A 24,910-nucleotide genomic window follows, 5' to 3' on the forward strand; every position below is an offset into this window, starting at 1 on the left:
ACCCATTCGGATGGCCACTATCAAAACACAAAACAGAAAACCACAAGTGTTAGCAACGAGGTGAAGACATTGAAACCCTGTGCACAGTTAACAGTAATGTGAAATGGTACAGCCTCTATGGAAAAGAGTATAGAAGTTCCTCAAAAATTGAAAATAAAACCACTGTATGATCCATTAATTCCACTTCTAGGTATACATACTAAAGAATTGAAAGCAGGATCTCAAAGAAATATTTACACACCCATGTTCATAGCAGCATTATTTACAATAGACATGAGGTAGAAGCAACTCAAATGTCTATCGATGGATGAATGAATAAAATGTGGGATGTGTGTGTGTGTGTGTCTACATCTATATGTATATATACAAGAAAATACTCAACCTGAAAAAGAAAATCTTGTCACATGCTACAACATGGATGAAATTTGAGGACATTATGCTAAGTGAAGTAAGCCAGTCATAAGAAGACAAATACTGTGTGATTCCACTTACATCTAAACTCGTCAAATTCATAGAAACAGAAGGTAGATTGGTGGTTGCTAGGATTGGGGGCAGGAGGAAATGTTTGGAAATTGTTGAATAGAGGTTCAGTTGCAAGATAAAAAAATTCAAGATTTGTTGCAGAACAATGTGAATATACTTAGCACTACTGAACTGTACATTTAAAAAATAGTTAAGATTATAAATTTTATGTTGTCTTTTTTATGACAATTTTTTTAAGGCAGGTAGATAATTCCAAATAGTCCAGCTTGCACAAAAGTGTGAGCAGGAAGAATTTAGTATGTAGGAGGGCAGGTATAATGGTATTCCACCATGAGTTATTATAGGTATTAGTTACAAACACCGAGGAGCTGCTTTAACGGGCAAATTTTTTTATCTTTTTCACTGAAAGTAGAATATACAGCCTGATATGCATAAAATACTTAGATCCTTAAGTGTTTTTGAGAGATTAGCTCCTTACACTTAACATGGTGTTATCTATTGGAGTGAATCTACTAGCACATACTTACAAATGACAGGCAATAATGTGAATGTCCCCAGCAACTTTGATGAGCCTTAAGCAGGGATGAGCCTCAGATGAGAAGAACCCTTGGAAAATCTATTTGTTCCCGGAAATTTAGGAATTTCGTAATAGGCTTTGAGAGCCTGTCCAATCTGGGATGCCTGCCTTCATCCCCTTAGTCTCAGTATTTTGTAGGTGAGAGATGAACCATTAATAACAGCTGTTTTCCAGTCAGAGTAGTAAACCTACTTTTATTTCCAAGTCCTCATTTGACTGGTCTAGGATAACAACAATAATCTCAATTTATTTAATTTTTATCGCTTATTCAAAGGCCAAACATCCTACAAAGAAAGGCAAACTAATAAACTACCATCGTGTTATAATTTATTGAGCACTACACATCGGACACTGTACTGGGCAATTTGCCCCTTTAATGTTTTGTTTTGTTTTTTTCTGAATTACACTAAAACAAAATAGGTATTATTACTATTTTACGGCTGAAGCTAAAGAAATGAAATTACTTGTTCAGGGCCCAAGCAGGGGAGAGCTAGGATTCAAATCAAGACCTGGCATACGCCTAAGCCTGCACTCTCTCTACTACATTATATCACCTCCTCCGTCAGAAAGAGTTAGAATTGGAGGAACGGTCTGGGCTAGTGATTTTATTTCAAATGAAAAACGGTAAAACACTCCCCTTTTCATCTATTTTACTTATTTAATAAAGAGTAGATGGCCCAAGGTGGTCAACCCTAATTTTTTTCGGCTTACTCCTTATAATATGAGAACCACAGAAATACTGGTGCCTAACTAGAAAATTATTATCAGAGAAAAGAATTACTACCAATGCTTATGTAGTGATGCCTCCTAATAGTGCTGACCACCATTCTTTCGAAACACTGACTCTAATGCTAGCCTTCATTGCATAGTTCGTTTAACTACTGAACTGACAAGCACTTCAATTCCAGAATTGTTAAATCAGGGTGTTAAGACTAGAACTAAATTACTGAATAGAGAACAGAAGAAAAAGTCATTTACTTAGGAAAAACATGCATATATTTTTATCTTAGATTTCTTATTGCAGAAAGTACATGAATGTTCATTTTCCCATAATATCTAATAAAAAGAAACGCTTGTGTTTCTTTTAAAATACTTTGACTACTCACTAACACCAGTACCTGAAAAACTTTGAATATTTGTTAACGATGAAAAAAAATGTTCGTGTTTGTTACCACTTCTTAAGAACGAAGGAGGCCTGACTTCCTGTCTCTGCTGTTAATCTGCATCATGTTAGAAAGCGGGAATAGGCAGGGGTTCCAGGAAGGTGTGATGACTCTGAATTCGGTTTAGAAGCTGCTGTGCCACAGGTTTGAATTCTGTTTCCCAGTGGAGTTTGTGATAGTTTTTTAGGTCTTGGTCAAAACTGCCATCCAGTGCTAGTTCTTCATCTGTATCAGAAAAATTAAAATTGCAGCAATTATTTGGAAATGTAATCCTATTGAATACAGTTTAATTTTTCATGGCATGAGTTAAACCCATCGTGGGTCATCTCTAATTCCAGTCTGACACAGAGAGGATTTAGGGGTTCAAAGGTTTTTCTGGTTTTTGTTTTTAAAGGCTTTTTTATTGAAGTTCTTTACTCTCTGCTGTTCTTTACAAATATTTTAAAACAAGTATATTTTAGTCTCTTGATTTAAAAAAATGGACAATAATCTTTTCAAAAAAAATTCTAAATTGCATTGAGCTCTTATTTCAACTAATCTCTTAGTGTTTATATATAAGTCCACATCCAAAAGTCAGATCACAATTGCTCAGAATAAACAAAGTATTAATAGGTTACTTCATTATCTGCACATTAGGAAAGTTAACTACTTCAGTGCTTGACAGATACCAAAGGAGTCAGGAAATCTTTTGTGAAAGTAGCACAATTGAACTGGATACTTTGAACTTGACTGAAAATCAACTCTGCTGGCTTTGCTGGCTTCAAAGCAGCCTGGACATACTTCTTTGAAAGACAATCCCCCCACCCCCTATGCTGTGTCCCATCACAGTGAAAAGTAAGAGGCTTTGAGGACCCCAAGATGGATTAGAATCCCAAGTGAGTCTATGGGAATGCAAAGAAGTACTTGTAAAAAAAAAAAAAAAAAAGCAAAATTACAATTTTAATTTGCTTCTTAATCCAAGGGCACCCTGAGTTCTGTAGACATCATAAGTATATCCACCCACACAGGAAGATAAATGGACACTCATGTTTCTGCGCTGACCTGCACCGAGGTTTTCCTTGTTTATACTTGGCCTCATGCTCCAGTGTGAAGGACTGTGGGAAAACACACTGGCCTGCCAGTCAGAAGATTGGCTCTGCCACTTCCCAGGTCTGTAACTGAGGCAGACTTCGGGTTAGCGGTAACCACTAAGCCCTAAAATGACCACAAAAACTGCTACGTACATAATTTGCAAACTTTATTCGTAGAGCTCATTAAAATCCTATTATAAAATGCCTCATTACTGTTTACATCCAATTGGCTACACTGAGTATGTGTGTACACCTGCATACTTTGGCACTGCCGGTGTGAGTGGCACCACCCAGAATAAGATAAAGGAGGCTGGAATCCCAGTGTGTACCTGCCCCTCCTCTCCTCACAGCCAAGTGGACAGGTAGGTATGCAGCTCTGAGATAAGCTCCAGGCAGACAAACACTTCAGCAGGGCGCTCCATGGAGACCTGTGCAAACAAACCTGCATCTCCCCACCATGTGCTCACCAGGCCCTCGGAAGGAGGCGAGTGGGGAGGTGCCTGATGCTTCCAAGTCCTTCCCATTGGGCTACTTCTGGCCAAGAGGAATCTGTGAGACTCTGAGTGGTTTCAGAGTTCTAGATCTTCTTCCTGCTCACTCTTTTCCAGATTTTCTGAGCACTACACTTCTGTTTAAACGTGAATTCTTTTCCGTCCTTCGTTCCCAGGATGCTCAGGGCTGAGGACGGCCCATGCACTGCACAGCCCCTTCTTTGCCCAGAGTTTTGGTTCGTTGGTGCTTTTAGCAAATCTCTATTTTGGTGCTTTTGGTTCTTGTTTTTGTTTTTTAAGAGAAGTAAGCCTTTATTTCCTTGTTTCACAAATAAAGCTGGCTGTGCTGTTTGCTGGGATTTATTTTTCAATCTAATGTCAAGATTATGTTAACTTTTCTTGACGCTTAGCCTATGATTAGTTAATGTCGGACCCTATTCATTTTAAATTAGGGTAGAAAAGATAATAAAAGTGGCCCCATAGCTATAGGTAAGAGCAAAGCAGTCTGGAGATTCATAGTAAATGCAGCAAATATATAAAAACTGCCATATTACACTAGGCATTAAATTTTGGAAGTTGTATTGCAGAGTGGCAAAGGCGAATGGAAGGAAAATTTAGATCTATGATTTTTCAACTTTTTCGACTGTGACCTAAGAAATATCTATTACATTATAACTGTATACATATACTTACATATTTATATACAAGTAAACAAATGTTTCATAATAGAACACTTATCCGTACTACACGTAATGTATTCTGACATTTTCTTTCTTTGCTACTTCATTTTCTGAAGATGCTGCTCACAGTGTGAAAAGCACTGATTTAGAAAACTAGTAATTCTTAAGTTTTCTTTGTGCACAGCACACTTCCAAATACTAGGATTTTAGGCAAGTTATTTGAAAGGATTAGAGAACTCAAAACACCACATTTGTCACTGATCATTATAATGCAGTCTCCATTATAGGGTAAGTGCCCTACGGCATCCATAAAAGTATCCCCTACTCACTGCACTATTTCCTAGCTTGCTGTTCAGCACCGAGTAGCAATTTGATGAATCTGTTGTTGTCCCATTTTCTTCTAAGGCACAGCCTTCCCAGGCAGAAGCATGTGCTGGCTCTTTGGCAGAGGCTGGACAACGTGAATGCCGGGCCCCACTCTACCCTTGTCACACACCCTAGATGCTAAGCTTCATGTACCTTATGATGAACATAAAAAACAAGCAAACAACAACAAAAAGCCTAGTGTATTCTACAGTCACAATAGGAAACTCCACATACTGACCACCAGTTGGTTGCCAGCTTCCCTGACAGAAGCTCATGGTAGACAAGCGGGCTAGGGCCCACCCCCTAAAAACTTCAAGATAAACACACTGCTAATGAGTTTATAAGACGTTATTGCAATGTGCGAGGAAGTTTTAGACAACATTCTTTTTAAGTCACTTTCTAAAAAGACTGTCAACATCCCGGCATCCTCACCATGTTGAGAACCATTACTTTCTCCTTTTGTTTCTTTTCCAGGTACCCATCAAGAAAAACTTGGGTAACTTATAGTAGTACTTTATCAATCGCCTTGCCATTATTTCTAAAAATAGTGCTCACACTTCAACATGGGACTCTGTTACTTAACAGTTCAAAATGGCCTGTTTTTTTTAGCTATCTTTATAAAAGGAGTGAAATGCAAGTACACTTTCAACCGCACAACCATTTCACGTGCTGCCGCCAGCAGCCCAGGAAAGTCAGCATCAATCACACGTTCACCGCAAACGGGACACACAGAGAAGCACCAACAACAGAGGAGACACAGGGTCGTATGAGTGCAGCAAGCAGCCTCGAGGTAGTTGAAACCATGACCAAGCAGGAGCCCAGAGGCGCAGAGGGAAAGGACTTTTTCCCATAACCACAGAGACAGAGCAGATGATGCCCACTCCTGAGGGCTCACTCGGAAACTCTGCTTCCAGGTCTTGCCTGGCAGACCCTGGGCAGTACGCTTGTTTCCTGGCTCCCTCCTTGTCTGCGTGCCCTTCCCTTAAACCCCTTCATTAACCAGGTTCTTCATCCTGTTAACCCAATTAACAGGTTCTTAATCCTGGCTGCATAGCAGACTCCCCGGTGGGACTTTTTAAAACCCCACATTGGCCTCCCCCCAGAGCTTCTGAATCAGAATTCCTGGGGATGGGGCCAGGATAAGTGTTTTTTGTTTTGTTTTGTTTTTAATTCCACAGCTGATTCCAATGTTCTGCCACAGCTGAGAACTGAATTAAGGCAAGTTGAGCGTGTACTTCTGCTTCTGGCAACCTGGCAAAAGCTTAAGGTCCACAGAGCAGACTGTGAACCTCAGTGATTTAAAAATCATGCCATTTTTCTTACTCTTAACAGGCACAAGATTATATCTACTTGGACAAAGCAAATTTCCCATCAACCTAGCAAAGCTTATTCCTTCAAATAACTTCTGGTTCTGAGTTCCTGCTGAATAACATATGATTACAACACTTAGGATTTACAAAGTGCTTTCACAACCATTGTCTGAGGACTGGCACTGTACCAGGCTCTTTGGACACGTCTGCTCATTTGTCACCCTAACAACTCTGCAAAGTAGACATCAGTCATCCCCATCTTAGAGATGAGAACACACAAATGGAGAGAGGTTAACGCTTGTAAGCACTAACGCGAGGACCTGAACCCAGAACAGCTGCCTGGTCTTTCTATTGTGCTCTCAGGATGTTTGCTTAACCTTGATGATTCATACAGCTGGGCAGGGATTAGCAAGACCCCATTTTAGAGATGAAAAGACAGGTTCTGAGAGACTGTCTTATCGAATGACACTTCCTGAACCCCCTGCTTCCGAGTCACACGGCACCTTTTCACCCATCCTTGCTGACCCAACACAGTGGCTGGGCAATGGGAAGTACTTCTCCATTTTGGGAAAAGGATTATTGAAAACACTCATTTACTGACCCCAATCACTGTTAGACCTAACCCAGGATGAAAAAAAATGATCCTATAATAGAAACTTTTAAAATGAAAGAGCCTATCTTCTCTCCTTTGGTTTGTCAGTGATTTCCTACCTTCCAAGAATAGGGATTCCACTGTAAAGTTCACTTAGTTTCACGGACCCTCCCTCTCATGATAATTAACACAGCTGCTAATAAAAATGTATAGCTTCACTTAAAAGCATGACTTACTTCAGAGTAGCTTTTAGCCATATTTTCTCAATTACAACAACGTCTATATATTTTTAAACAACGGCAATAATTCACGCTGACATCTTGTATTTATGCAAACAACAGAAAATGCAAAAAAAGGAAAAAGAGCCATAGAAATCATAAGTGTCCAATGCGTTAAAAGTCCTTGTGTCCCTCTTGCAAATAACATCCAGCCTCTTCCAGATATTTCTAAATTATAATAATTTTTAACATGCTGTTGTTGCTTATAGAAATATAGCCACACAAATGCGTACCAATCTTTATCCATACAGTTCAAAGAAAAACCATTTTTATGTCCCTCTGATAAAAATCATAGATTTATAGTCAGGAGTCTTACCTAAAAATGATGGCAGCAGGACCAGGAGTGTGTTGGTATCTTCGTCTCCAAAACATGATGAAGCATTAGTGATATTTTCACTGAAGTTCCATAAAGTTTTGCAAACTAAGCAGGCCAGCTGCCAATCAGTAGGACCAAAATCTTTTAAACAGTCCACTAACCTGGGTTAACAAAAGTCAAATTGAGAAGTGATTACGTCAGAATCTCTAATTTTCACATTTTTAGCACAATGATGATTATCCTTCTGTAATATTTCATATGTGTTATGTATAACTCAGCTACTTAAAATAATTTCATATCTACGAATTTAAATAACTACAAAGTAACAATCATCTACTTCTCAATTATTTTAACTGTCCAGTGGAACCTAATTATTTTAAACCCTAGCTTGGCGCTTGCAGATGTTGAAATACCTCTGCCATGGAGGAATGACTAGAGGGACCTCAACTCCCTGGAAAACTATGTCCCCTGCATCCTGAGAAAGTTGGAACTCCGTGCCTTAAAACTTACTTTGTAATGCCACCTCCTTCTTTCAGGATGGCACGCTTGTCTTTATCCACAGTGAGATTTAGGAGAACACCACAGGCAGAAAAGCAAATATCCTGATGTTTAGCATCCAGCAGTGCAATCATGAACTTATGTACTGGGGAGGGTAGAGAACAAATATGGACCAGTGAAGCTCAGGATTCTCAGCTGTATCTTATCTTACAATAAAGGGAAAGGGCAAAGGGGAAATGGGGAGTGGCTTTGCAAAACTGGAAACCCTCCTAGGGGATTTAACCCATTTTTCCTAAAGCGTCTTTCCCCACTGCCCAGCAGTGGGGGCGCCACACCTACCAGCTCCAGCACCCGCTCCCTACACCCCAGGTCCTCTGTGCCCAGATATTGCTCTATCTGACCCAGGCAGCAGCTCTTTCTCCAAGGCAGTGATAGAGTCCCTGCCGGTGGAAAGGAGGGAAAGAACCATGGAATACCAGCCACACAGGTGAAATTCATCTTTTACATCTCAAGGGCCTTTTTGAATCCACAGCCCCGGGGGAGCGGAGTAGGCTCCTGCTGAGACCTTCCCTGAAGGCTTCCAGGGCCACAGAAGACGTCTTGGAGCGCTGGAAACTGGCCTATGGCAAGGCAGGACTTCCAGCGTAGGGGACGTCTTAGGTGGACACAGGGTCTCTGCCGCTGGGAACTGGTTTCTCTTACTTCGAGGAAATGGGACTCTTTGTCCTGTGTTCTTGTCCCCCAGCAGGGGCTGGGCCAAGGGCTGGGGGAGAATGGATGTGGGTGTTCTGCTTGCTCCCATTTTCCTGCACACCTGATTCTGTTCTGATCTTGGCCCCACTGATGGGTCGAACAGTGAGCTTGGCAGAGTCTGCGTCACATCTACATGGGTTTTTAAGACTCTAAAGAATGTACAGCAAAATGTGAACAGTTATCTCTGGGGTAGTGAGACAATGGGAGACAGTTTGCTGCTTCTGTGCTTTTTAAAAATATATTATCTAAATTTTCTATCATGAACATGAATAAGTAGGTCTTTGTGGATGAGAAGGGGTGTTGTAATAAATCATAAATTGCTAACTGTGCAGGTCACAGTGGGGAGTCGTGCCCCAGGCCTGTAACTTCTTTAACTGAAAGGTGTTAAGTCAGTCCTGTCCATTGTTCTTGTGCGTCTAGGTTAATACACCTTTGAGATGCCAGAAATTAATACCCCTCCAAGGCGTAATCACCTTTCAGAAAGCACAGAATCCTGTAATCCAATCCCCGCCTTCCTTTCTCCCACCTCCATGTAAACTTCCTTATGTTCCCTCCTTAATCTCAAATGCATAAAAGAAACTGCAAAACTGTCATTAGAGATCTTGCTCCCCCGCATATGTGGTCAGTTTGGCTGAAATAAACTATTGTAAAAATTCTCTACAGGTTTGGGCATTTCTTACATTGACATATTTTTAGTCACTATTGTTGCATGAAATGTTTGAGACAGAGGATGGTTAATATAAATGCTTATGCATCTGCCACCCGTCACAGATCAAATTTTATATCTTTCGGCATTCCTTTCCCTCCAAAGGTAACTTCTGTCTTAAGTGTGGGGTTTATCAGTTCCAAATACCATTTATACCTTGTACCATTATTACACGTACATCACATACACGATGACCAGGACTGTGTGCGGTTTTAACACTTTAATGGCATTATTCTGTATACTCCTACCACTAGAGTTTTTGCTCCTGTGTTATGTATGTGAGGTGGATCCATGCTGACCCAGGAACATATAGTTCATTTCTTGTAGTTGCTGGAGAACATTTTGTTGCATGAACATACCATAATGTATTTACCCTCCTGCCTGCTGATGGACATTTAGGTTGTTTCCATTTTTTGCTATGACAAGCAGTACTATAATGGACACTCGCGTACATGAAGAGGAATGTATTTTAAGCCCATTCTCATGGACAGAAATGAGAGTCCAGATAACTCGTTTCCCTACACACACACACACACACCATCTTGGAACTCAGTAGCCCACTCACGAGGGAGAGGGAACGCAGAGCACTGCCTAGATCCATCTTGGCACGCTGAGCCGACAGCATTACGTACGGATGGAACAGAATGTAAAGCACTGCTTGTCCCAAAGTGGAAACAGGGATCACACTGTCATGACCCGAGCTCCGAAACTGCTTCGCTGTTTATTGGCAAGAAGTACGTGTTTATAAACGCAAGTGTCATTAACTCACTATTCTTCTGCACAATGAAATCGCAGATGTCACGGTCCTGGGAGAGATTTCCAAACACACGCACAGCCTCCAGGATTCCATCCATGTTGTTACTCATGAGAAGCTTTAAGAGCACTGGGTTTGGTGACCGGAGAAATAAAATCAGTAAATTTAAGTTTTGATTTAAATGCTACTAGAAGCCAGTATCATGACTCAATAATCATGATAAATACTGGTACAGATAATTCAGAAATTAAAAATGACACTAAGATATAGACTGTAGGGAACTTTAGCAAGAAGCAAGAAATGACCTTTGCCCCATACCTAATTTCCCCACATTCTAGTTTCTCAGAATCAAATCAGGCTCTTAGATATTTATACCAGGAAATCAGAAAATATCAATGTGTCCAGTCCTGTGTTTAGTTAATAAAATCGAAACCTTCAATGAACATGCCTCCACCCAAACCCAATTCCGGCCTCACATTCAGCGACATGTAGCCTTTTGTGTTGAACGATGGACTTCCTCCCTTGGTAGTAGGACAAGTTGTTGATTGTTGCTGTAGTATTGATCACCAGCTCCTCACAATCATCAACTGACTTGTATTCTGAAACAAAGTAAGGATACGGGTGTCACAGACCCATTCATAGGAGGGGCACAAACAATGCCATCCGAACTGCAACAGCCCCAGCAGGGACGAGCCATTTTCACGGTCTAGGTCAGGGCAAGGGCACTGCCTGCCCTTGCTGTCTGCTGCTTTATTTCCATGATTCTTCCTGCGGGGAAATGCACCAAATACAGGGGACCACTCCTGTCCCGGGTTTAGAACACTGTAAGCTCCATCTCTCCAACCAGGGGGTCTGGAAATGTCGAGCTGATCTAGGCCTTATCTCTGTAGCAAAGCAAAGGTGCCAGCACACCAGTGAGCCCTGACGTCTCTAATGCCCTCTGCTTTGCCCTAACCCTGAGCTCTCTCATGTGGGCTCCACCCTTCGAGTCTGTTCCCCACACCCCCACCTCCCGACAAAACGACCTGTAAGGTCATAAGCCATCCATAATTGCTATCAAGTTGCCTTCCAAACACACAGAATCTCGCCACTTCTCACCTACTGGGCTACCCCCTAGCCCATCTCTCACCTCCCAGGCTTCTCTTCCTTCACCCGTGTCTCTGAGTCTGTCCTCAGCATTCGTCAGATCATGTCACTGGTCTCACTGGGCCCTCAGCCCTGTGGGCTGCCCTAGTCCTGACCTCCCCGGCCCCCAATAACACCCGCACAAGCCTCTGTGCTCTTTTCGAACACATCAGCCTGATCCTTCCTGAGAATGTCTGCGCTCTTATTCCCTCTGTCTGGAATCCTTTTCCAGTTATCCACTTGGCTCTCTCCTCACGTGGTTCAGGGTGTTGCTCAGATGTCACCTTATTGGACACACTTTCCTTAACCACTCTATATAAAACGGCACCCATCATTCTCTCTTTCCCTTACCCCACTTTAATTTTATCCACAGAACGTGCGACCGCTTGACTTGTTATGCGTTTAATGTATGTCTGCTAGCCCTCCAACGTAAGCACCATGAGGACCGGTGACAGGTCTGTTTTATTCACTGAGGATTAGTGATTGGTCTGTTTTACTCATTGCTACATTCCCAGCACCTTGAGCAGTGTCTGGCACATAGGGGGTGCTCAATGAAGAGCTGTTGAATGCAAGGATAAGTGAATGAATGAAGAACGAATGAATGAATGAATGGACCCTTGGTTTAGCACACAAGACCCTCTTCCGGCCTTCCACTCAGCCTCCAGACTCATCGCCTGACTGCTCCGGCCACAGTGCAGAGAAGGGCAGATGCAAGGACGCCTGCGACGAGCGTCCTGTGGTATTCCAGATGACAAATAATGTGGCTTAGGCTTGGGTGGTGGTGCAGATGGAGCAGTGGACAGATTAGAAAACTATTTCGGGAGGAGAATGGACAGTATGTGGTGAAGACTAGATTGGGGGTGAGGGACAGGAAGCACCCAGCATGATCCCGGGTTTTCTGGATTACAATACTGGATGAACAGTGATCACATTCTCTGAATTAAGGGCATGGAAAGGGGGCCCAGGTGGGAGAAAGGGCATGAGTTCAACTTTAGGGATCCTGAGGTGCTTCTGAAGTACCCGCATTTGGTGACAGGTACGGCAGTTGGCTGCATGGATCTGGCAGTCAGAGGAAAAGTCACAAGTCTGGTTCCCCTGAAAAAGTTCCAGCACCTTGAACAGGCCTCTGCCTCTCACCTCTGACCCTGCACATGTGGCCCTGCTGCCTGGAATGCCCTCCCTCCCCTCTCCACCTGGCCATCGCCTGCGCCAGAAGCTCTGCCCCAGCCTGGGAGGGAGGCCCCTGACTTGCTTGGTTAAGAAGTGCCTTTGACTTCTTGTCTGAAACCAAAGTTTCTCTGGGAATAAGAAGGAGGCTGTGAGGTGAGCAGGAGGAGATGCTAGCTCTTACATTCTGAGTTAATGAGCTCTCCTTTTGGCCTTCTTTCCATGAAGAGAACAGCCTTTTGATAGCTTGCACCATTCAAAGGAAAAGTCAGTCATTTGTTGTGCTACAGAAAACATATACTCATTTATTCTTGCTTTCTCCAAGTATTCACTGAGTGTCTGCCATATACTGGCCCCCATGCTGGCATCTGTGGGAGAGGGACCGCCGGCTGAAGGACCAGCGTTAAGTTTTAAGATCTGCTGGAACTCCTCGGTAGCTTTGCGACTTGCTTCGGACTTGACCCCTTTCCTTTTTTCCCCTATTTCTCCCTTCTGGAATTGGAATGTCTGTCCTATGCCTGTCCCATCATTGTGCTTTGGAAGCATGTAACTTCTCTGGTTTTACAGGTTTACAGCAGGAGTGGAATTATTTCCCTCAGGATAAATCATATCTTGAATCTCACAATATCTGATCTAGATGATATTGAAATGAGATTTTGGACCTTAAGAGTTGACTGTGGAAAGAGTTAAGACTTTGGAGGTTGTTTAAATGGAATGAATGTATTTGTATGTGAGAAGGACATGACTTGTGGGGGCTACAGGCAGAATACTATTGACTGAATTGTGTCCCCTCCTCCAGATTCACATATTAAAGCCCTAACCTCCAGTGTGATTGGATTTGGAGACAGGGATTTTAGGAGGTAATTAAAGTTAAATGAGGTCAAAAAGGTAGAGTCCTTATCTGATAGAATTGGTGGAGTTATAAGGAGAGGAAGAGAGGTCATTGTCTCTCTCCCCAGGTGCACACATTGAAGAAAGGCCATATGAACACAGAGTGAGAACACAGCATCTACAAACCAGGAAGAGAGCTCTCACCAGGAACCAAATAGGCAGCACCCTGAACTTGGGCTTCCAGCCTCCAGAACTGTGAGAAATAAGTGTCTATTGTGAAAGCCACCCAGTCTGTGGTATTTTGTTATGGCGGCCCAAGCTGACTAATACAGCAGAAAAGATGGGACCTAAATGACTGGGGGCCATAATTAGCGATAATGGAACAACTTGAAAAATAAAAAGATAAGTAAACTTTAATCGCATGGACTAACCATGGAAAAACTCGGGATTTAACACTCTCTGTGATTAGCCTGGCCAATTTGGGGGAATTTGATTGGTATCCTTTTTAAAAATTGTGACACAATTCACATACCATAAAATTCATCCACTAAAGGTGTTCGGTTCGGTGGGTTTTAGTAACAATCTGTATTACTATTTTTCTTTTTAATCTGGACAACTTTTGAGGCACTTCTGCATAGAAGAGGAATTTTCTTTCACAGGGCTGAGAAGTCGCATTAATGAAAGGGAGCCGACTGTACTAATAAAACCCTCACTACACCCAAGCCACAGAACCTCTGTCTGGCTGCAGGGAGCAGCTTCCCTGGTGTACGCTGCGGCCTGGTGGGCCTCCGGTCTTACCCAGCGTGGTGAGGAGCAGGCCCACTACATGCGGGTTGGCGGCCATGGCCTGCCCGACGCCTGGGTGGATGGCCAAGTTGGCGAGCACGCGGGTCAGCTTGATGAGCACATCCTCCACCTGGGCCGGCGGTGGCTGTGCCTTGGGCTGCTCCCCTCCTTCCCCCTCTCGCCTCTCGGAATGCAGATCCAGTCTGTAGAATGTGCGGAATAATGCCAGCAGAGTCGGGATGCTCTCTTTCTCTTTGAAAAACTGTTCACGAGCCTGGTTGTTTTTTGCTGTCAGGTTGCCAAGAATAAAAACAATACGAACGACTAAATCCTGCAATAAATTAAAGACAAAGAGTTACAAGTGTACAGGGGCTGGGGCAAGTTGTTGGCAAGAGTACCATTTTTAATTTATTCATGGTTTAATTAATAGTAAAATGGAACACGTCTGGCTTCAACTAACTTGTACGGGATCTGGTTCCCGAGATTGGTGCAAATTGACAGAAGCGATTGAAAGCATTTGGCAGCCCTGAAAGAACACAAACTGATTGATGCTATTAGTAAGGTCTATTAACTTCAGATCCTTCCTCTGAAAGTCTGGTTGGCCTTTTTGTCTTTTTTCCTTCCCCCAGAGAACTACGTGTGGAGAGGGATATCATTACTACTAATAATGTATTATGTGAATCTAAGTTGTGACACTAACAGATTTTGGGAGCATCCAAATCTTTTACTGAAAGTTCACCTCCTGCTGAAACGTTGCATTTCTAAACATCAGGCAATAATGGCTAATCAGGTTGTATCAGCGGTGTTTCCCAAACTGACATTTGGGGCTGAATAATTCTTTGCTGTGGTGGGCTGCCCGCGTTTACCAGCATTCCTGGCCTGTAAGGTGCCAGTAGCACCTCCCCACATGGCACAAACATGCTTAAAGGTCCCCCGGGGGCTAGCTCACCACCAGTTGAAAACTACCATGTTATATCTGTATACCACGTTAAAGCAGCGCTGTACTTCTCTTTCTTGGCCAGGCTAGTGGTTACATGGGTGACACCTTTATAATTATTTGTTCAACGGTACATCTGTGTTTCATGCACTTTTCCCATATATAAGATATATTTCATAATAAATAAATGTTTCTAAAAGCCCCGAGCTGAGAACATTTTACAACTAAACCAGATACAGAAACAATTATGCATTCGACGACAACAGACATGTGAGTATGGTCAGCCTGCCACGAGGTGGTGAAGGAGATCCTGGGAGGGGGAGACTTTAAAGGAAAACTTACCAAGGGGCTACGTAGGACCCGCCTGGGTGCTAATACTTATCGTGTCAGGGGCTGTGCTATTTGACAGACAAGGACCAGGCCTGGGAAAGTGCTCCGTCCCGCAGCTAGTGAGGGTGGAGCCAGGATTTGAACCTAGGCTTACCCATACCTGGAGTTCTTTCTAGATCCATGCCCAGCTTCCCACAAGGCTGTCATTTTAATAATCTCCTCCTTTGCCTTGCCTTCCTTTAGAACAGTTATGGAATTACCTGCTTTTAAAATGCAAATATGTCACCAGGAGGGATTCCAATAAACCTTTGTTTACCAGATTAGTATTATCAGCAGCCTTAAGGAATGGGGACAAAAGGCAGAGGCCTGGGCTTGTTTTTCTCTCGGGGAGCCAGGTCCAGGTGGGACCTGAGGAGTTAGGGCAGCACAGAGACTGTGGGTGGCACAGAGACAGCGGGAGATCTAGGACAAAGGACAAGACTCTCGGATTTGTCCAGGGCTACGCTGCCAATACCAACTTGTGCCTGCTTGTTCTTGAAAAAGAAGTTTTCCCTGGCCCCGGCTGAGAAGAAGCGAGGCTGCTGTGTCCGCAGCTGGGCACCATTTGCCAACATTAGCAATGAATGGAGTCTACCATGATGGCAAGGACTAGAGCTGGGCCAGGAGAGGGTTCTCTGGGGAAAACCTCAGCTTAGCACGCACCCATCGCAGCAGTTGTCCAGTCAGGAGAACTCGCTCTGGGGGTTGCTGGGGGACTGGAACGCTGGTCCTCAGGTCACTTCCTGACTGTGGGAGCAGAGGCGAATACATACTGAAGAAAGAGTGACAATGAGGAATATATAAAACGGAGTTAATTTAACCAAGCTGCTAAAATAATTAGCATTATGGAGGTTGACACAGGAGGAAAGACTCCGTTCTTATTCTAACTAGCCTGGAAACTTAAACTTTTTTGAACTTTCTCGTCCTATGTCAATGCCTGGATAGCCATCGAGACCTGCAGATAAACTCCCTGATTGCCCCCTGAAGAACTCATTACCTAAGCCAGCAGACATCCATCATCCAGACTGAGAGCCATCGGATAACCATCCTGGACTAATCCTAGGGCTAAGAACGCACTTTGTACTGTAAGAAGTCTTCTCTTTCTTCTTTGGAACACTTCTGGGTTTTTGCCTGTTTTCCCCATTTGCAAATTCCAAGACCCTTGAATAAATCATTATCATTTATTTCTAGCCAAAGCTTCCAGACTTTTTTTGAGCTTGTTCGACAACGCACGTAAGCAAGTTTGAGACAAAATGCTCTGAAGAGCTTCTAACCTGTTTGAGAAGACAAGGCTCTCTAAGCAAGAAGGGGATATGTATGACTCCTAGCTCAAAAGCCAGGACGTCCAGCTTTTACTTAGCTTCTTTACTTAGCTTCTCTGTGCCTCCATTAACACATTGGGAAACTAATGTATTTTGAGATTAACTGAGACAAAACATAGAAAGCACAAATTGTGGTGAGTAATGATTCAGGCATTGTTTGGAACCCTTTTCATGTACTATCAATACATTGTTGGTATTCAAATAGATGGGACAGAACCAGTGGTCTTAGAAGAGCTTAGGTAAAAGGGTGCTCAGTGCATTCAGCATGCTCAGCAACGTTATCACAAATAAGTTTGAGTTCAATCTTGAAAAACGCATGAAATGCAGATATGAGGGGTCGGGAAAGGGCTGGCAGGGGGCAAGGATCTGGTCTTGAGAAAGAGAAGCTGGGATCCTTCCCTTCCTGGTGCTTGGAGTCACCTTGACTGTCTGTTCACCAGACAGTTCCCTAAAGAAGGTGAAGCCTGTGGGTCTTAAATCTAAAACAAGCAGGCACCATTTCATTATAATACTCGCCCTTCATTTCACATACAACCAGCAGTTACTTCAAGTGACTTGGGACAGCTAAGGCCCTGGGCCCTGGAAGGAAAACACACCTCAGCCCTGGCCACACCCAATATAAAAGCAGACGGTTTTTCAACCAGGACAGAGGGTATTTCTGAAAAGTAGGCTCCTCAGAGGAAAATTCCATTTTGTAGTTGTTAAGCTGAGGAATAGGAGCTTTTTGCACAAACTTTGACATATGATTTCTGATGAAAGACAATCTCAGTAAGTTCTAACTCTGGAAAATTGTAGTAATAGTAGTAGTAGTAGCAGCAGCAGCTACCATGTGGTGCATATGCTGTAGCAGACACTATTCCAAGGACTGAGATACACAAATTCACAAATTCACTAAAAGTGATAACTTCCAGTTATTTAATCTGAACAAAACTGCTCCCAGTCTCTACAATCCGGAGAACAGCCTCCCTCAGGCACTTGACACAATTTCATCAAATGTTTTGGGCTTCGCACTCTTCCCTGGATTGTGCTCTTCTCCCATTTCCACAAAGGCACGTGAAAGGGAACAAGAAAGACACTATATATGTGATTTTAAATGACTTCTTAAAGAAGTTAATAAACAGTTGTATTTGTTCACTAAATGAGTACCAGGACTAATCAGTTTACCTCTAGCATCTGAACGATGCTACTACTTTTCATCTCCATTTTCCCTTTTCCTAGGCCCTGCTACCTCACCTGCACCTGCCTGTGTTTGTTTTTTTGGTAGTCTAACTCCGTGGGTGTCTCTGGCCCGGTACCACCTCCACCTCTCATTGTTGATTTGCCAGGAGTATTTAGACTCTGGCTGTAGGTAAAAGCAGATCTCTTTAGAGATTATCATTCTTCAAAACTCCAATGACCTCTATCCACTGTCACATATGTGGTCTAATCTGGGAAGACTAAGTGCTGCTTTTCTTTTTGGAAAAATTCTCTAGGCCCCTTCCACCTCTAAAATTCTTTGATTCTAACATCTCTGTGGGTCCTAACATGGCATAGATGAATACATCTGAGGTCCGAAGAAGAAAATCTAGGCTGAAGGCAGGAAGAGTTAACACTGCTGTAACACCCCTTTCCCCGCCTTCAGAGAGAAAAAGGAGGGGGTGGTTCCTGGCAACAGTAGTGCCAACTGAAGGATGGCATGCGAGATCCACAAATGGGGTGGCAGATTGCGCCGTTTGCAACAACAAACTTCCAGCAACTGCTATGCTCACTGTTTCTGTCCTCTTTCTCAGGGTTGGCTAAGGCATCTGTTGCTTTTTTTTTTCCTTTTCCTTTTCCTTTTCCTTTTCCTCTCCTCTCCTCTCCCCTCCTCTCCTCTCCTCTCTCTCCTCTTCCCCATTTTTCTCAAATATATTCTCCACGAATCGAGGGAGACAGAAAAGGCCAAAATAGAAGCAGTGTCATAGGAGGTTGGCAGAAGTGGTGTTTCCTTGTTCCCAAGCCAGCGCTTGTCTTGACTCATCTGGAGCAGGGCCCCTCGGCTCCCTGCGCACTGCCGAGGATGCTGGGACGGTCCTCTGGACAGGTTACTTGTGGTTCCAGGGCCACAGCTCATCTCAAGTCCACACAATATCACTTAATAAAAATCCTATAAAGATTTGAAAAACTGGACAATGGCCAAAATAATTGATTTGTGGAGACAACGAATTCCACAGCAGAAAACTCTTTCATCAATATGCAATTCTCCTTTGAGGTATAGATTCTCTCTTTTATTCTTAGGCCATGTCTGAGAACCACCTATAAATCAACTCCACTTTTATAGCATTTTTGTTAAATTTAACACAAAGTTGCATATTCCTACCACAGCTATGTAATTTTGAAACAGCAAAATGAAGATGAATCAGGAGAGATTTTATATATATATATATATGTGTGTGTGTATATATATATATATATGTATATATATATATATATATCCATATAGAATGCAGTCTAGTATAACCAGTTCATACTGACTTGCTAATTTTGCTTTAATGGAATCAGCCTAGCAACAGCTGCAGCCAACCAGAGCTCAGACAGGTACATCTACTATAAGAAGCCTGACCTCAACCATGTGTTCCAGTTATAACCCGTGGGATGTTCTCTTTAGTTGCACATAGTTGTGCCCTAATGAGTAAGCACTTTACTCAATCTGAATGGGCTCCACACGATTATAAATAAAATTACTTTAACTGGCACCAAACAAGGCGCAGGGCACTGCTGAGCCACATAGTCTATGTCAAGTGTCAACAGCAGCGGTAGTGGTTGTTGAATGTTACTTTCCACATGAGAGAGATTGGCCTGAAGTCAATGAAGGAAATTTCCCCCTACTCAGAGACGTGGAAACTGAGGCGTCAAGACGCTCACTGAGCCCAGGGTCCAACACTGGTGAAGAAAAGAGGTAGGACTTGGATGGATTCCCAAACCACCCTCAGCCCATCTTCTCATTTCCAATGACTCTCATCTTCCCAAACTGCCAGATTCAGCCCTAGCACTGTCTTTGATTCCTCCTATCTCACTCCCTTCACCAACCAGTCACCAAGTTCCCTCCACGCTGTCATTTACAAATACCCCCAAGTCCCTCCTTCACATGCCCACTCTGGTTAACCCGATGTGAGACTCGTCAGAGACCCTTGACGGGCTCCTCCCTGTGTGTTCGACATTAACACCACTTCTTGAAGCACAGTTCTTATATCATCTCCTTGCTCAAAAACATGCACGGTCTACTAAATTTCAAAGGCAGTATCTAATGCACCATCTGGCCCCGTGCGACCACTTCTGTATTATCTCATGCTAATCCCCACCCACAGCCAGCCACAGTGAACACATTACTCCCCGACTCCCACACCCTTCCTACTGTACCTTAAAATAACCGAAGTTCATAACGTTGACCATGGGGAAGGTTAACCACCTCCAACTGTCACAGAAAGAATGAACTATGTTCAGCAGACTGCTCTTAGCAGAGGTCTACTTCTAAGTAAAGGAAAACATTTTAGAAAGATTTTTCAAGAATGAGTTGAAATTGAAGGGGCTGTAAATATGCTTAAAACTGGAACCTTCTCTTAACCAGAAAATGAATCGGCATGCCCTGTTTAAAACTTGGTTAGAAACTTCTCATGCAATCTGGATCTGAGAGCTGAATCAGGATTTGAAATTTGCCACATTTACCCAACTTGCCACCCTCAATCAAAAACCCCAACGTGAATTGAGCTTACGGGTGGCTAGAAGACCAGATACATTTTACAATTCTGAAAGACAGGCTGCACTATTGCAAAAAGGCTAATCAACCCCAGCGTGCTGGAAGTGGCTCAAAAGTTTGCATGAGTGCTGAACTACACACAAGGGGGAGAATCCGTGACGTGCGAGACTCAAATCCCAAAATCTAGTAGAAAATCATTTAAAAACCAGAAGAGATGATACTTGATGCCTCTATCCATCCGTTTCATTCCATCAGCAATCATTTACTGGGCATCCACTATAAGCTTCAGAATGTAGGTTTCACTCAAAGCACCAAGGCGGTGCTAGAATTTCACTGTGCTCCATTCTTGAAGTCAGCAGACATAAATCAGGCATTTGAGTTCCGTGCTGAGTGGGGGAAGAGCCAGTTCCACAAGGGCAAAGCAGCAGGAGCTGGAAAGAATGAACAAGCTGAGGGCTCATTGTGCTGCCCGCCCGCCCGGTCAGGGGTGCAGAGCAAGGCCAGGGCTGGAAAAAGGAGCAAGCTCGGCCAAATGCTTTCGGCACCCACTGGGAATGTGCCTGCAGAGGGGCTGGGAAGAGAGCCACAGGGCACAATCCTGCCAGGCAGGAGGCAGAAGGGGAGCCGGGAGCCAAGTCACCATATAAAGACGCGGGGTTAAGGGGTGGAGGGGCCTCCCTAACCAATCCTCACTGGCCCCAAAGAAGATAGAGGGGAGAGAGAGAGGTCATGTTATCTCTGGACTGTTGAACGGCTGTGGTTGTGCTGGAGACGAACAGCTAGAAAAATGGCAGATGTTTGTGTGCTTTCGGTCCACACTGTCCAGACATTCCAGGCCTCATTTTCAATACCACAATGCTTAAGCACTCCAAATGAGACAGTGTTCACAGGTCCGGAGACAGCTGCTTACCCTTACAGGGATCTGAATGGATGAGAGAGGCATGACTTTCAAAGCAGCCAACACAAACAAGGACAGGTCCGTTGATTCCCAGACTTGTTTGCAAAGGCCCTGATGATGGTCCTGCATCTGCAAGTTCTGTTTTAACCCGCACCCCCCACCCCCCCAAAATGGCCATTTCTAAGTGGAGAGGGATACACAGAACAGTTGTTTGATGGACACAAGTGATGGGAACATAGATAAAGGTTATTCTTTTTGGACCGTGACCTTTGCAAAATATTGCCAGTCTTAAACGTCATAGTTGAGGCATTTTACCAGATCTCCTGCCCAGCAGATATTTACAGAAGAAATGGGGGAAATTCTTTCATGTTCTTCCAGAAAACAAACCCAAGTGTATTTTGCTGAGATGCTAAATACAGCTACGCTGACGTCAGAGACACCTCCTAAGGCAGGCTCCGCTGTGCAAGGCTGCTGGGGACCCTGGTCCTGCCTTCGTTACCAGGCCCATCTGTCTGCACATTTGGTTTGAACCAAATGTAGCTTACGATCCGCGCATATTTCTTAAATGAGATTTGTCATTTAATTGAATTTCAGTCAGCATTTCTAATAGACATTTTACCTAATGCTAAAGTTTAGCTTTCAAACTGCATGAGGCCCACTGAAATGTTATGTGTTGGTCTCACTTATTGTGTGTATGGGAACTGGAGTTATTGATTGTACCATGGATCTTGGACAAATGAACCTCACAGACATGAGCCAAAGACGTTTCCCTTGTTCTCCCTGAGGACGTCTGTTGTTAGAGCTGGGAGGAGTGGATTCCTTTTCTCTAAGACCGTTGATGAGCCAGAAACCCCTGGCTTATCCCAGGACCATCATATACAGACAGGCCCACGTCACTGCAGGGCTGTGTACACAGAGGGGTGGTGCAAACCTGACCTTGTGTTTTATTTTAAATGAACTCATCTTCCTCAAATTTACCTGTTGCAAATTTACACAGTTTAGATACAGGCAGGCCGTTCTGAGGGGCCCGCAGGAGAATGCCTTGTACTCACCTCTCCTGAGTGGCCCACTCTGACCAGTGCCGGAAGCCTCATCAGGCAGCTATCAGTGTTATCAGTGGGTTTGGTCCCAGGATGTGTTTGGACACAAGTCTGGCAGAGAAAATTCATGGACGAGTCTAGGGCACCCTCCCATTTTCTCTTAAGAAAGCACACCTCAGCTGCTGGTGCAAAAGGTGTATGGTTGTCACTACTTACTGGGGAAGCTTACACCGACACCGACACCTGCCTCGCTCGCCAATTTGTTTCCTGCTTTGTGAGATTCACTTTCAGCCACACAGCCTGTAGAGAAAGACTGACCCTGTGTGGCTGATTTAATTAATCATTTTAAAATCTCTTGAGGTTTTGTAGAAAAACCCCTGCTGTCAACACTAGAGAAAAATGTTTTCAGGAACCACCTTAACAATTTATACCACAGGTTCCCCAACCTGCTGTTCATTTGAATCACTTGAGGAGCTTCTTAAAAATAAGTTCTTGGGCTCCATCCCAGACCTGAATCAGAATCTCCCAGGGTGGGGCCTGAGAACCTATATTTTTAAAGCTCTCCAGGTGATTCTGATGATAGGCCAAGTTTAGGAGCCACTGATTTAAATCAAGGAAGAATTAGAAATCTCACACCGTAATCCCTACTGTTTTTATAGTATCGCTTTTTAAGAATAATCTGAATCTATGTTCCTTGTAAATATCACAATATAGATGTGTGGAAAATAAAAGTGAAAACCTCATCCCTAACCTTTTATTATCAACTGACTTGATAGAATCAGATTTTAAAAGACTCGTTCTTATATGCTGAAGTCAGAATTTACCTCAACAAGAAGAGATGAATATGCATAATGTCAAAAAATGGGAAAAATTTTTACTTTTGTCATTTTTTTCATATAATTTCTTTTATTTTCTTCTTTAACTGAAAACAACAGAAGATGGGGGAGGAAATGTTCTACTTCTCCCTTTGGTGCTTACCTGGTTACACGCAAGATTTCCCCCTTGGTGGGCTATAGAAGCAGGGGGCCACAGTTTCCTGCACAGTGCCTCAGCCGGCTGATAAGATCCCGTAAAGAGGTATGTGTAGGTGATATTTCATTTATTACTAGAGAGGATTTTCTTTTACTTTTTTAAAAAAGATTTTTGTTTCTATGTTCTTTGAAAATACAGTTAGTCACAAACATGATTTAATTGAAAAACGAGTCTCAGAAAAATGAAATCTCTGCAGATTTCAAATGCAGTCCTCGGACTTTTAAGACAGGCAAGCTGTCTAATCTCTCAGAACAAAGATAAGGTAATATCCCATAGACTCCTTTGGACTGTTTAATCACTTGGTGGTAGCTGTGAATATTAAGAGACTAACAAAGCCTCCAAAGTCTATGTCTACAACCCAAATTACTCTTGCAGAAATGTTTCCTGGAGCTGAAACAAATATAGTCATCAGAAGTGATCATCCTATTTAAAAAGTTTCTGGAGAGCTGATGCATGTTTCAAAGGTCAGTTCAAAGCCTCAAATGTCCAAGTAAATCCCAGGTGTACCAAAGTGCTTAGCCACAGCAGATTAATACATTCACATCAGAACATGGTGTGGAATTTCTGGAAATTACTTTTATTTCTAGGAAAGGAGAAGAAACAAATCATATTCAACTGGCCACCTGGGCCAAGGGAAACACAAGCCTAAGATGCCATGCTGGACTGACATCATAATTTAAAATCCATCACTTCTGTTTTGCTGTTGTGTATGGCAGCCCACCAATGTGAAGAGTGTGTGGGGGGGAAATTCTTATTATTTCCTCCTCCAAAGGAGGAAGAAAGTAAATATTTATGGAAAAAGTGCTGGAATACTAGAAATAATATTTTATAATTCTTTACAGATTCCAAAGCATTTCGCATACTCAAAATTCATTCTTGCAGTGCTCAGCATGAGTCTACTGTGTGAAGCATCAGCTCAGGTTTACCAAGACAGGGCCTGTATCATTTAGGAACTCTCATTGTGGGGGAGGCAGCTACACAAATGACAGCCATTCGGAGAATCACAAAAGAAATATTTACAAAGACCTATGGGAGCTTTCGGTTAATGATTTTAGGAAGTAGTTGGGACACATAACTACTTCCTGGTAGCCTGGAGAGTTTCCCTGCTCTTCTGATATAATTTGGTTTTGAGGAAAACATAAATTATATATTTATTTCTCTTACAGAAAAAAAGTCAAAGATGGTTCAAAGAATGTTACCAAAAATGGTAACATTCCATTCTTTAGTACAAGTAAAAGACAGTATAGAGTCCAACTATAATTTTAATAAAGTTAACAACATGATCCTCATACAAATATAAAATTAACACGTTTAAAAAATCATTTATCTCCTTAATGAGGGAGCCAATACAATGGTAAAGTTGGTTCCAAGAAAATCAAAGAACTGGGTGTTTACAGGTTTTAAAAAGAATGTTGGAATAAGATTACTAGGTTAGATACACACCTGGCTAATAGCCTACAAGGTAATAAAACCATAACTTTTGAGGTTATCTTATCTACCAGAGAGAAATCTACAAATTAATGTATAACTTTATAGTCTGGGTTCCAATCGAATAGTCAATAGCAAGTTTGAACACAGATACGTTCTCCTGGAGAATTAAGCCCTGCCCCTGCATATTAAACAGTGCCTTAGCATGACTTTGTTAGGACAT

General features: G+C 42.9%; 1 protein-coding gene across 3 annotated transcripts in view; it reads right to left on the minus strand.

Annotated features, from left to right (window-relative positions):
* Window positions 1-883: 883 nt before the first annotated feature.
* Window positions 884-24,910, minus strand: part of ARMC2 (armadillo repeat containing 2) — a 103,692-nt gene continuing 79,665 nt past the window's right edge. For all 3 annotated transcript variants that reach the window (XM_081045196.1, XM_081045194.1, XM_081045195.1), the window contains 6 exons: window positions 13,959-14,277; window positions 10,514-10,636; window positions 10,053-10,166; window positions 7,837-7,969; window positions 7,327-7,487; window positions 884-2,448 (listed from right to left, as the gene is read on the minus strand). In XM_081045196.1, coding sequence (XP_080901322.1) covers window positions 2,291-2,448; window positions 7,327-7,487; window positions 7,837-7,969; window positions 10,053-10,166; window positions 10,514-10,636; window positions 13,959-14,277 — 1,008 coding nt within the window. In that variant the 3' untranslated portion in view covers window positions 884-2,290. The remainder of the gene's footprint in view (window positions 2,449-7,326; window positions 7,488-7,836; window positions 7,970-10,052; window positions 10,167-10,513; window positions 10,637-13,958; window positions 14,278-24,910) is intronic.

Source organism: Rhinolophus hipposideros, assembly GCF_964194185.1.
Source record: "Rhinolophus hipposideros genome assembly, chromosome: 3".
Classification (NCBI taxonomy): Eukaryota; Metazoa; Chordata; class Mammalia; order Chiroptera; family Rhinolophidae; genus Rhinolophus; species Rhinolophus hipposideros.